At 38.1% G+C, this 14,597-nt stretch overlaps 1 protein-coding gene and 1 long non-coding RNA gene across 26 annotated transcripts in view; one reads left to right on the top strand and one right to left on the bottom strand.

Moving 5' to 3' along the window:
* The window catches only part of DLG2 (discs large MAGUK scaffold protein 2), a 1,068,724-nt gene that overhangs the window by 373,478 nt on the left and 680,649 nt on the right, over nt 1-14,597 (bottom strand). For all 25 annotated transcript variants that reach the window (XM_080375907.1, XM_080375911.1, XM_080375888.1 and 22 more), the window contains one exon: nt 9,277-9,401. In XM_080375907.1, coding sequence (XP_080232033.1) covers nt 9,277-9,401 — 125 coding nt within the window. The remainder of the gene's footprint in view (nt 1-9,276; nt 9,402-14,597) is intronic.
* The window catches only part of LOC308059077, a 450,864-nt gene that overhangs the window by 207,673 nt on the left and 228,594 nt on the right, over nt 1-14,597 (top strand). The window lies entirely within an intron of this gene.

The raw sequence follows: 14,597 nt of genomic DNA, 5'->3' as shown, positions 1-14,597 counted from the left end.
TTTAGCTGGCTCCGGTGCCATGTGGGGGCTTGGAGGCCCAAAGCCCAGAGGAAGAGCAGCTGCCTGGTCCCGGCTTCAGTGAGTCCAGTCTGGGGAAGGGTGAGGTGCTTCCTTGGGACTGAAATACGCCTTGCCTGCTAAATGCACCGAACTACTTGGTTGTTCCTCACCCGTGGTTAAAATCCTCCCAACTGACACTAGCACTGTCTGAAGCATATTCAGGTTTGTGCAGGAAAACCAGTTACAACAGATAACCCAGAAGGCAATTCCAGATTCACTATTTTTACAAGCACTTTTCATCTGGGGCTCTCAAAGCGCTTTGCAAATATGAACTCGTTCAAGCTTCACAACAACCCCCGAGAGGCAAAGATAATGATCACTATACCCATTTTACAAATGGGGAAACTTTAGCACAAAAGAAGAAAAGTGTTGCCACAGATCAGGCGTAGCAAGTTAGGAACAAAACTAAGCAGTCCTGCCTCCCAGGCACTTGCACTAACAAGTAGAAAACCCTCCCTTCCGCTCTGGTTTCATTAGGTTGTAGCGTTAAAAAAAAAAAAAAAAAAAAAAAAAAAAAAAGGAGAAAACATGTAGTTCAAGTTCAGTAACAAACTTCAGAAGCTTCAGAGCACCGGTACTATTAGGCTACACACTTACCACAGTTAGCTGCAACTTTGAGTAGAATGCAAATAGGTAAGTAAAAAAAAAGTCTGCTTTTTGCAATGGTATGATTCAGAGTAACATGCAGAACTGGCATGATGTAAGCAACACATCCAAAGTACTCACACACCTTGCAAGTTTGATATTAAAACTCACATGCCATGGGGAAATAAATTTTAAATCCCAGCTCTAACATCTGCAGTAAAAGTGGCGTAAGGAACGTGCAACAATCATTAGGGACTGTCAGGAATTATGAGTTGGCTAAAGTCTGAAAGTCTAATGTGTTTATTCAAACCACAGCCAAGAGTTTTGACAGCGTACGAACAGACTGTCTCACTCTGTATTAGAGGGTTTTGCTGTTAGAAGCAAAAAGTTGACCAAGGTTTTTCTTAAAAGTTTTAGAATGAGATCTTTGCTGTTATAAGGAACGTATTTGGTAGGTTGTTGGTTTTTTTTTTTTTTTTAATGATAGCTTAAGTAAGTTTCTTTTTCATCCAGCATCTTATTTTCAGTTCTGGTGGGAATTGAACGAAATGGAGAATTCAGCAGTACCCCAGAGGGTTACACCTGTCCAGTATAGGAACAGATGTGAAATATTTTTTCCTTGACTAACACTAGACTCCATAGAGAGCTGATGATTTCCAAGGTATGTAAGCACAGAAGGCTTCTTGCTCCAGATAGATTATCACTGAACTACTGAAATTTGTAACTGCAGTAGCAGTGCAAACACGTTAATGAAGTAATCACTTGGATTTGGCTGCACGGTGCTGTTCTGCTGTTGCAGCACTCTGGGGTGATGGTAATTTCAGGCAGGATGGCTACTAAAGGAACTCTTGGGAGAGAGCCCTGTTAACCAGTTCAGTACCATTTAATGAAATACCTAGTGCAGTGGGCATTATATAACTGCAGTGTATCTAAAGTCCTTTTAACGTGCCACTTTGCGTAAGTGTCCTCTGCAAGCAGTGGTTTCAAATTGTGGAAAACAGCACAGAAACTTACAGGAGGAAGAAACTGTTGTGTTACAAAGAAAACTTCTATAAAACTGTCTGTCACTGCTGTCTATAAAGAGGCCCCTAAATTTCATCAGTTTCAAATGCCAGAAGTCAGAGAGGTATCTTTTTCTTCCCATTAAAATCTGTTCTTTTTACCTGAGAATCAGCTATTTACCTGAGAATTCCCTTTCCTTTCTTGCACCACGTAAGAGAATTTTTACAGCCTACCAAATTATTTTCAAAATAGGAAGAGCAGAAATATAATTAAATTCAGAGACACACTGGGCCTCTGCAATACCAAGTAAGGGATGCAAATTTCACATAGGAAAAGAAAGAAAAAGAAGGATTCAGCTAAAGACAAGTGGTGAAAGCAACAGAGAAGAGAACTGCATGGTAACTTATCCAACTGATAAAAAGTTAGCAATTTAAAACTTGAGCCATGGTAAGACCTATTCAACTTTAAAAATAATATATGAAAACCAGATTTGGATTTTGTGACCTGCCTTTTTTCATGTGGATCCCCTGTGGTATTTTTTTTTTTTTTAATTCCACAGTAGTTCGAAAAACGATACGCACAGATACACAGACAAACACAGTTAATAAGATCAAACTTCCTAACACAAACCAGGACAGAGCAAACAGTCAATAACTCATGATCTAATTTATGACTGTCTGCAAAGCAAGCATGCTTTGCCTAATGGGGTGAATGTCTCTTTATTAACTTACTACCAAATTATGTACTGAACTAATAGCATTGTCAGAGGCCTGTAAACAGTGCAGATATGAATCAGTGTTTTGTGGCAGTGCTGTAATTATAATAACATCCTGAACAAGCTGTATGCCATTGCAGTGCACACAGACCTGGTACTGATAGGCTTAACACGAGATCAAAAGTTAACAAACAGGGACTTAGGCAGTGAATCACAAAGCAGACACACTTCTGTTTTCATATATAATCACGGCGAAATAAAGCCAGTTGCCCAAGCTGGATTAGAGACACATGACACACTTGTAAAGAACATGATCTCTCCTGGGAACAGCTCTTCACATTAATCTGGAAAAAACCCTAGTTTTTTCCTATTGTCACTCTCAATTCACTTCTTAGTAAGCAATCTAGAGGTACAAATGGATACTAACAGGCAACAACTGTGTGCCTGCTGCTGCTGGAGGGATTTAGGTTTCAGAACTTTTATCAGAGGCAAAGCACCATCAGCACAGCCCATGGGGCAAAAACCAAAGGGGCCCCTATATCTACCACCTCTCAAGTGGTGACTCTTCTGTTTCCTGTCCTCCACTTCCTCTTTCCTTTGAGTTTCTCAGGTAAACTGCACACCATAGTTATACCAGTGTTTCTTAATTCCAGTTTTCAAGCTTTGAAGAAATAGCATGAAATTGTAGTATTTCTTCACTGGTTCATCTTTAGTGAAACACAGAAATAGTTAAAAAACTCTGATGGGAATGCAATCTTTACATTCATTTTTCTTAATTTTATTTTTTCTTAACAAAACATGCATGAGAAAGGGTCGTATCTTCACATTTCCTCTCTTGCTGCATATACCTAGCCAAAATTATATTCCTTTGACACATCACAGTGGGTTAGTTGACGACTGAAGGGAATAGAAATCTAATTTGTTTAAAAACTTTGCTGGTAGTCATTTAACTGTAGCCTGTAAGGCACAGAAATATGAGAGAAAGAATCACTGTTCTATTCCAAGCTTTCTCCTTGATTTACTACATGACTGAGGGCAAGTTATTTTGGTTCTTGTCTCCTCCCATTAGCATGTGTATTATGCTCCTTTCCCCACACCAAATCACTTGGAGAGCTGGGGGAAAACAATCCAATGGGGCTAAATATTATGGTGATGATAGAACAACACAGCATGCCATAAAAATGCTGCAGCTTCACAATCTTAAACCTCCTGACAATCAGTAATCAAAGTAATATCAGGAAAGACACTTTTACAAAGGAAAGATAAACACTGCAGAGCCTCAGTAGTTTTTAACCTATGGTATTCAGGTAGCTGGGTGTACATCTACTGTTTCCAGATTAGTCTGCCAAAGGTAACTCTCAATCGATCTGCTTTTCTCGATGCATTTAAGTTCTCCTTACAAATATCCACACTCCTAAGGAAAAAATATTTGGTATGTTCACAAATGGAAAGAGACTGGAAACAAGTTTCCTAGAAGAAAGAACGAATGAAACAGCTACATGTCGGGGCAGCTTACCAGGGCAAAGTGCCTCCAGGCACAACCACTCTCTTGACTTTGACTCACCCCCTCACATCAATCCTCTTTCCTCTTAAGTACAGCTCGAGCTCAAATACCAAAATAATTTTTGTACAACATTAACCCTTGAAATTCAAACTCAAGGCCATCCAAACCTATCTCACAGTTCTGCAAATAAATTCTTTCATATGCAGTCACACATGCCTCATGCCATAACTGATTTTTGAGTCACAGGTTCAGTAAGATTCCTATGACCAAGAGATTGGTATAAAACATCACATTTGAAACTTTGTGCTATCCAAGACCTTGTGGTTTTTGGCTTTTTTTAGATCCCAAGACCTTTTAAAATTCCCATTTTCAAACTTGCCTTCACAAAAAGGAAAAGTGGATTTTCTGATAGCAATAAAGAAGGAACTCATATGACCTACTCATTCCTGTAGGCAGGGTTTTGAGAAAAATACCTCCACCACAAGACTGGAATTGAACTGTGAGAAACTATAAACAGAAAGAATGATTCTTGACTCAAAAGAGTTTTGGTTTATGATTGCTGAAAATAAACTCATATTTTCAGAGCCTATCCTTTTAAACTTGGTCATAATTGAAAGCTTTTCATTATTCTTTAACTTTTTTTTTCTCCAATCAAGCTATACCACTACACTGTGCTCCTAGTTCCATAAGCTGAACACTCTTCCTTTCACAGAGTATGATGATTTTTTCAGATATATTTTGCCTTTTAGAAGCCAGAATTTCAGTTATGATCAATAAATGTCAATAGAAGGAACTGTGAGATAGCATATTGAAGTTCATTGCTTTTTCTAGGCAATTGGGCCAACCACTGTATTTTTTTCTCTGACACAAACTCAAATGAAACCAAAAAAAGCCACTAAGCCAGAAATTACTGGGATTCTTTTTCTTCCAGAGAATAAATGAAGTCTAAATTCAGAACTTCTTTATTAAAAAGTAGATGTTTGCCCATGGACAACTGACATTTGTGAGGCAGAAGCAGAAGGTTTTATGCATCAAAAGTCTTAAAAGATCAAAGTGTTGAGATAAATTCTCCTTCAACTCAGTGGAAATGGTTGCTACTTCTGGAGGTTTTATATTCTCTCACTCAAAGCTTCCAAGAAACATGGTAGGCAGCATTCAGAAAAAAATAGTTTTTCAGTTGGTTCAAAGTTTATTATATTCACATTTATCTAAAGTAATCGAATATAAAATTAATCTTTTTTTTTATTCCATGAAATTATTCACCATATATTATTTACTAAAAATGAAATTATTTTCTATATATTATATGGACATAAAAATGATTATACAGCTTGCTTTATTTTTCAAGATCAGGAGTTAGTGTACTTACTTAAAATATCTTCTAAAATCTGAATTGTGCAGTGTATCGGTTCTTATACTAGTTCTAGCAGGGAGAGTAGTATGTAATATAGGAGTTATTACTTCCTCAAGGGGAGCAGCAGAAGGGAAGGTGCTTAATCTCCTTTCTCTGGTGAGCAGCAGTAGGACGCAAGGAAATGGAATAAAGTTGCATCAGGGGAAGCTGAGATTCGACATCAGGAAAAGGTTCTTCACTGAGAGGGTGACCAACATTGGAACAGACTTCCCAGGGAAGCGGGCACAGCACTAAGCCTGACAGAGTTCAAGGAGAGTCTGGATGATACTTTTTGCTATATGGTTTAGTAGGTTTATAGGTAGTCTTGTGAGGAGCAGGGAGCTGGACTTGACGATCCTTATGGGTCCCTTCCTTTCCAGATATTGTGATTCTGTGCTTCTATGATTAGTATTTGAAAGTTCAAGAATTCTTTCAAAAATAGGAATGTTTTATTAAAATGAATTAGCCTAAAGTGGCCGATAACTACTACTTTTTAAGTAAAGATATGGGCCATGAATTGATACAAACCCACGCTATGCATTGTACCTACCGTCAATAAAAGTACTGTCCTCCACTAAAGGAAAAAAAAAAACCAGGAACTTAATCCCCTTTGTTCCAGTCTCACACACAGGTTTTATATATAAATTCTTGTACTCTACAGAATCAGAGAACAAATCATGACAGAAAGGACCTCTGCAGGTCATCTAGTCCAGCCTCCTGCTCAAAGCAGGGCCAGCTTGACAGTTCAGTGACATTGTTCAGGACTTTGCCCTGATGAACTTTGAATCCCTTTGAAGACAGAGATCCCATAATCTTACCAAACCACCAGTTACAGTGCCTTACTACCATCATTAAAAAGATTTTATTTCTTCCCTCACACCCACTTGGAACTTCCCTTATTGCAACACGTGACTGTTGCCTCCAGTCCTTTCTCCATGCACCTCTGCTGACCTCCATGCTGGCCTTCATCGCTGTCAGGGCACACTGCTGACTCAGGGGCAAATTACAGAATGACAGTATCATTTAGGTTGGAAAGTGTTTCTTGAGATCACCTTATCAAACCCTCCCTGCTGAAGCAAGGTTAGCTAGAACAGGTTGTCTAGCAACATGTCTGGTCAGGTTTTGAATATCTCCAAGGATGGAGACTCCATAACCTCTCTGGACAACCTGTACCCAGAGTCAGTCACCCTCACAGTAAAAAAAGTGTTTCCTGATGTTCAGATGGAATTTCAAGTGTTTTGTGCCCATTGCTTCTTGCCCTGTCTTTGGGCACTACTGATAAAAGTCTTTCTCCTTTGTCTTCATTCCCTCCATCAGGTATTTATACTGGTATTTATGTACTTATAACTACAAACTGCCCACTGGGAAGTTACTCCTTCCCAGGTGCAGGAGGTTGCATTTGCTTTTGTTGAACTTACACAAAACTCCAGGTGACCTACTCCTCTACTTGTCAACCCATATAGACATAGAGACACGTAATCGATTTGCAAGGGTCTGTAGCATTAAGTCCACTTCTCACAGATTGCTTTTGCAGTCTTGCTATTAGAAGAACTTCACTCAGTTAAGTTAGACCAAAGGGACTTCATGTAAAATGCAGTAGAAGTGATTTTACAGGCTTTTATGATTTAAAAACAGACAGTAGATTTAGAAACCGGTTCAAACAAGTCCACACAGCTCTATAATACAGAGTATCTGCAGGCAGAGTCTGAGGCAAAAATGGACATGAGAAAGTATACAGTTTTTCTGTCCGTAAACACCAATCTCCCATTCTCAGTTAATTAAAAATTAGGCTTTTTCCAGGAACCTAGCTTATCGCTATTCTTGGCAGATGTTACTGCATGTCATTGAGCTTTTGTTCCTAAAGAGTGGCCTTAGCTGATGAACCCTGTTATGTAAAATTAATTATCATGTAAGTCAGTGGACACTGCTCAGGATAGCTCTTCTCTTCAGTGGCGTATCAGTAATGATCACTGACAAAATACATTTTCAGGTACTCCTAAAACATGACAGGATTGTGTCTTTGCTAGCATTGTAGCAAAGTGAAACCCACTTACCAGATAAAACAAGGAAAGGAAGAGTGTATAATCTCTTTTTACAAAGGAGAATAGGAAAAAATACCATGCCAAATACATGCTTATCAATTATACCATTTTACTTTACATGTGCTAACAAATACTATACTCTAAGAATATTATTTAAGTCTTACTAACAAGATAGCTATACTTGTACTACTAAACTTTTGTTACAAAGCACAGTTTGCTAGGTCTAACCTTAATATGGATTGATGGATTGCACTAGTATGCTATTTTTTGTGGGTTTAGGTCTTTCTAAACCTTTAGAACACAGTAATTACTAAGCGATCATGAGTTAAATTTACATTAGTTAATTAGCATAGCAATGAGTTAGGAAATAATTGATTTCATACAAAGACTGCACAACAGAATATTGCAATGGCTTCTGTTTTAATAGCTTAAAGTGAAAAAGCTTTCAAAGGTCATGAAAAGCATTACGAAAAAGATGCTATTATTTTTTGGAACGGATTCTTTCTTATTTGTAGAAAGGCAGATGCAGGTTTAAGATGACTTTATGCTGTTCATCATGTCAAATTTGATAGCATGATTTCCAAATACTGCTGTGTCTTCACCCTCTGTTTTGCATGAAGCTCATCTGGCCCATTGCAGACATTTACAGTATAGTCACTACAGATGAACTAGCTGAAGAAACTCCTTTTCATTTGAGTCACCAGTGAAAATGTAGGCCCTTTATAGATGTGATTCTTCTGTTCTATTTTAGACATTGACTTTAGGATGAGATGAATCACAACCTAGAAATGCTTAGGTTTTTCTTCACTGACTATTAGGAGACTCTAGGATGACTAGCTTAGGGGTACATGGCTGCATCTTAGTCATAAAGTTACATGAGATTATTCCTACTCCTTTTGTCTGCAGTCTTATTTAGACCTTGAATTCTTCAGGCACTGCCAACCACCATCACTCCTCATTACTATCACAGTAAAAATAAGAATTGTTTCCAAAATCAAATTACTAACCTAGTATAATCAATATCCCAAACTTGCTTTAAAAACTGGCCATTTCCCCCTACTTTTAACTTTGAATTAAAGGAAAAGGCTTTAGGAAAAAAGTTATTGTTACCATATGGTCACATTTCATGACTTTTAGACCATCTGTTTTTGGCAAAGGCTCCCAGAGCTTCGATTCCAGTGCTGAGATCATGAAAGCTTCAGAATTTTATCCCAAGTCCTTCCAACTGAATTGCCCTTTTGGAGCATCAGCAGGCTTCATGACTGACAGATGGGTGGCAGTATCTGTGACAAATGGAAGCCTTTCTGTGTTCAGCCCATAAAGAGAGTGAAGCACAAGCATTTCTGTGGTTCCTCTTGTTTAAGAGATGTGCTACCATGTACTTGACAACCACAAGTGACCTGTGTGTCCATCTCAGGAGCTATGGCATTAGACTACTCTGGAGGTGACTCAAAATATAGGGCACAGCCATCACATCCTCACAGAAGAAAACAATGTTTGGAAACAGACGTAAGCACACCTCACTACTGTAGTCAAATAACGGAAGCATCTACAAATAGCTATGATTATTTAGCAATGGCGCTGTAGTTTGGGAAGTCTTGACAGCCTTAATGTATAACACCAATGCATAGTTCTTCAGCTATGAACATACAAAGACCAAGCAGAGATGACTTTCACGCTGATATGCCTGTTTCCTCCTCCTGTCCCCATCTTGCCTTTGGTAGTAAATGAAATGACTGGTACAAAGACAGAGGTGGCACCAGCAAATGCCCCTTTATACAGGACTCAACAAAACTTATTCAGTTGCTTCAAGCTACTTCAATCAGCTCTCCTACCTTAGCACAAAGGAGATTCCAGGCATGTCATTTACTTCCCCTGACCCCATGAAAGACCCAGTTAGCATTTGGCTCCTAGAGAATAATTAATAATACTGATGCATTTTGTTTCCAAACATACATAATGAGTTAGTTTTTACCTGAGTCTTCCATCCTCTGCTGCAGCTCCTCCTGGTATAATCTTAGTAATGAATATCCCAGGATCATCCCCAATGTGTGGGTTGTCTGTTCCTCCAGCAATACTGAACCCCAGGCCAGAATTCCCCTGGAAAAATTAAACAAAGTAAATGTATCACCAGATGCTAGATTTCTACAGAATTTATTTGCACTGCACAAGCCAAGGATCCCTGCTTCTTAAAGAAAGAAAGTTTACTTGGCAACTCCGTACTTGAAGGCAGGTGACTCAGTCAGAAAAAATAGTCAATTAAAGAACAGAGGCTGCGAACACAAAGATTTCCCAGAGTTAATGGATGATTGTACAGAAACAGGATTTGACCTAAATTTAATTGGTTTCAAAAGCAGTCACATAAATTACCATCTGAACTCCAATATGAATTTATCCAAGTCAATGAGAGCTAGAGGCTAAAAACACTTCAGAGCTTTGAAAAAAGGCTTTATAAACCACTGTCATTTGTAAACAGAACCAGTGAATAACATTTAGCTCTGAAGTATTTTAGTACACTATTTTCTGTTGAAAAGTGATCATTGCTCAGATTCACGTTTTTAAAAAACCGAAATCCACAAAACAAGACTTTTTTTTTTATCTTACTGATTTGCTAGAATGAAATGTTTGAAGGGCACACTATGAGATCTGCTCAATAATCCTACTTACTGCTTCTACTTGTGAGTTCAGGAAGGATAAATAGGCATGTACACACAAACATACACTTGTGAATTAAGTCACTGTTTTTCACATATAATTCATACCCACAATTCTAACCTTTTTTTTTTGGAAGCATACATTAGTTATTATGCTTTTATGTATGAATTAAGTGCATACTAGCTATTATGCTTTCCTATGTAATCTAATGTGTTTTTTTTAAGGGATTCTTTCTTATTTGTAGAAAGGTAGATGCAGGTTTGACGCCCCTGTGCATAGAGGGTTTTTAAAATTCAATGCAATACTTGATCCTTAAAGTCTCTCTCACCCCAAAGTATTTTTATAATTAGGTATTTAGGCTTATCACAGTGATGTAACTATAGATATTGAAGAATGCGTACACTAACTGTTAATGAAATATATTCAGGACAATAAAAATACTTCTCTCTTTTTTCATCAACTTTTCAGATTACTGGGAGTTTGTTTCCTTCACTGATGCTTGTGGACAGGTATCCAGTTAAGTCCTAGTGAGAAGACTTACCAATAAAAATGGCACCCCTAGACTTCATTTATTTAAATCACATCTCATTTCTGCATTTTTGAACTGTACTTCAAACAGTAGGTCAGGCATGCAACGCTCTTTGCATGCAAAACCCTGCATGTTGCCTGCCCGCAGCATGTCAAATTCTCAGTTTTGTTATCAGTATTCCACATTCACAAGCAATGCAGTTCTCATTACTCAAGAGATGTGCATGCAATCTGCAGCTCTGCTATCAGCATATAATTATGTGTAAATTTTCAGCATTGAACTAATTTATAATTCAAGGAGAAGGATTTAAGATTACACATCTCTTAATGCTTCTCATCTAGCTATAATATGAAAAACATTATAATACTGAAACACTGTATATATTTTCTGTAGAGTTAATAAACATCTGTAGGCCAGCAATATAAATTTTTGATTTAATCTCCCTTTAATCATTAGGATCATCTCAGATTCTGGTTATTTTCCCAGTATTTTAACACATGCCTAATTATATAGTGCACTCTACACCAGCATGCACTCTAAAAATACTTTAATAATATTTTCCTGTAAGTTTTTCCATATGTCATATTATTAATGAAGCTAATCTTCTGACACACAAGAATGAAAAAATGTGTACTTATACACACCACAGGAAGCCTGGAACAAAAGCCTTAAATCACTATTAAAACCAAGGGTAAATGTCTAGAAAAGAAAAAAAAAACCCTCTAAAATTATTAAAATAAAATAATTGGCTTTATTCTTAACTCCAAAGAGATTTTAAAAATACGCAGTAATTTGTGTTTCTGAATAGAGGTGGATTTCCAAATCCCCAACACCTACTGTTGGTAGGGAAAGAGGAAGATCAGGGTAGCAAGAAGAAATCTGGACATAATTTTTAGTTTGTTAGGGAACACAAACAGCTATATCATAGCAAAAAAGCATGCCTGAAGAGCTTTAAAAACTATCAAAGCTTGTCTGTTATGCGGGGTGTTCTTAGCTGTTACAGCTCTTCACATAAAGTTCATTAGATTTCTTAGCAGGAAATAATTTCTGAAAAGTTTTCATACTTAGTCTGCATCTACCATACTTGTTTCCATTAACATTTTAGAGCTAAAAAAGTACAGCAATGTTGACTGTATCAGTGATGTGTTAAAACTGCTACAGACTTCTTAGGAGAATCTGTGCTAGCCCTTGACATTTATCCATATATATGCATCTGTTACACTGCAAGACTATTCCAATTCTGCCCCTTGGGAATAACCTTTTAGAAGAATAGGGCAGTACTCCTCACTGGCACTTTTGTATCCAGAAAATTTCAAGCAATTATTCTGGCTGCAGTCCTTGACTTGATCAACAGCATCTACAAGCTGTCAGACACTAGCTGCCTCGGCAGCTAGGTATATTCCTGCAAGGCTTTCCTGCACCAGAACTGCACTGTAAAAACTAAAAGCAATTACACATTTTTTTTTTCTTAGTGGTTCTTGAAGGGTCTTCATCGGCTACGTGAAAAGATCTTCTGTCTTTGTACAGCTCATGGCCAACAAGGTTAAAAGCATGGCTACCATCACTCACGGGTAACTGGCCTTTGAAGAGCCTTGGGTTGGAAAATAACGCAATAGGAACGTTCTGGTTAAAAGCTATGCTATTTCAGTTCTGAGCAATACTGAGGTACAGATCTCTCCTCTCCCCTCATGCTCTATCCTACTAGTGCACAGGTTCATCAGTGTGGGATTGTTATATTAAAAAACTCATTGTAGTGGACAGGCTGTAATTCCGAGTTCCAATTAAGTACCGTCTACTAGCACAACACTTCCTGAACCATTCTGCAAGGACTAGCTCCCCACCCTTTGCTTACTTCTTTGTCCCCATCCCAGAAAAAAAAGTGTGTTAATTATCTTCACAGCTTTTCTTGGCTTACTTCTGTCTCCCTGTCATTTCATATCAACCAATGAAAATGTCCCTCAGCCCAAAACAACAGCTGAACCATCACTTAGGCACTGCATTTTCCGAGGTGGAACATTCACACTTTCTCTCATGCTGACTCTCATGTTTGGGAGTGGTTCCCCATAAATATCTGTCAAGTTAATTCACTGCCCTCTTTCTGTTCCAAGCCTTACTTCCCTTGGATGCTTACAAAGCAAGTTAACAATGAGCTCAGAGGCCTGGTAACAATGCAGATAAATGTTTAATAAGAACTAATAGCAGCTGATATAGAGGAGAAGAGGTGTTAAGCAACAGAAGTCTTCTTTTGGGATACTCCATAAATATTTTTTAGTTGAGATTCAAATTTAGGCCTAAATATGCTTGCTTGCTTTGTTTCAGTGTTCTTCCGTAGAAATTAAGCCCAAAATCTCAAAAAGTATGTAGGGGAGAAAAAATTCTGAGCAAGTCTCAGACCTACTAACTTTAATGGCATTGCTCTAACATTGTTATTTGCATGTCCAAATGTATTAGAGTCCAGATTCAAATAATTTTATGTTCAATTCATATTACCTAAATTATCTCTTAACCTAGGTCTTGCCACCTCTTTGTCCACGTTCTCAAATGCTGCTACTATAAAAGCCTTATATAATTAGTTACTGACTATGCAGGGAAGATTTGCATAAAAGTACTCAGCAACAGATTTTTTTAATTGTTAGTTTAGTTTCTTACTAGCTTCCCTGCATTTTGTTGCAAAGCCTCAGTCACACACACAGCCTGGCAAAAGGCTCAGCATAGCACAACATGCCCAGTTTGGCTTATTTTTAAGCCATCTCAGTTACCTCCTGTTCACGCTGGATATCTCATACTTCTCAGGGATTTACCATCAAGCTCCCATTTCTCTCTTGGCTCAGCTTTACTTTTTAAACAGAGTAACTTAGGTCAAACTAACAAATCCAAATAATTTCTGCCAGCCCAGCCTAGAGGTTTCCTTCTTGTTCTCCCCTGAAGGAAAGGTCAGTACTTCTTGAGGTTTACTACAGCAGCCTGCCTCCGTTATGCCTTTCTCAGACAGGCTTTGCACCTCCACAAGGATCATCTGAGTTCTTCATAGCTCAGCCTGAGCAGTGAAGAGGCCTGGCTGTAATTCTGCTGGCCCTGGAGGGGCAGACAACCTCCAATAGAGACACAGCATCCCTTCAGATGACTGGTGTTACTGGTGTTACACCTTCTGCCAACACTGAAACATAACACTTAGGGTCAGAATAAGATGATGGATGATTCACATCCCAGGGAAGGAAAACAAAACTTGCAAGTTCTGGCCAGTTTGAAACTCATCCCTCAAGACTTGTTATACTGCCAACATAAAGATCACAAAAATAAAGTAAGAATCCCCAGCTGGCAATGGTTCTGGGTAGCCAGAAGGCCATGAGACCCATCCTTTTTTTTTTCACTTAGTTTTCCATCTTGTGGTGTTCTGCTTTTACACACCACTATGAGCAGCTGTATAACAGCCTGCATCTTCACAGGTTGCGGTATTTTTATTTTGCCAGAAAGTAATCTTCAGAAGTGCTGCACACTGACTTCTGTGGAAACAGAGCTAAGTTGACAGTGAGAACTGAAGTTATTTTCCCAGTTCTCCATGGATAACAGCTTTCCATACACATCTACAAATTATTTCCTCCTTATTGTGTCTCATTGTTTTTTTATTTTTTCTGCTCAACAGCTGCATTTTGCCTTAGATCAGAGTTTGATTATGAAAGATGTGAAGTCATTCTGTCTTTAACAAAATCAAATAGAATATAAGAATATAAGTCCATATATATATATATATATATATAAGAGATCAGAAATGCACACCAAAAGCAGACTGAGTTCTTCCCTGTATAAGGACCAAGTGACTTGTGTTTTACCATAGGCATACCACAATCACATAGAAGTTTTTTTCCATTTCAATATCTTTTTTTTAAAATTCTAATCAATAAGGTGACAGCAGAACTCACATAGATGTTTTTTGAATGACTTAATTACTTCAGCGCTCCTAAAAGAATTTCTGACAATCTTCTGAAGTGACATGATTGTGAAGCGCTCTGGCATTTAAGTTAGAAAATAAATGTGAACTGCACAGATTTCACTTAATTATTGCTGCAACACAGCGCACCAGGAAGCCTGTTCCATGGAGTCCATCAGCCAGC

The sequence above is a fragment of the Falco punctatus genome (genome assembly GCF_963210335.1).
Source record: "Falco punctatus genome assembly, chromosome: 2".
Taxonomy (NCBI): Eukaryota; Metazoa; Chordata; class Aves; order Falconiformes; family Falconidae; genus Falco; species Falco punctatus.
The sequence above is the reverse complement of the archived record's forward strand: the minus strand, read 5'-3'. Positions and strand labels throughout refer to the sequence as shown.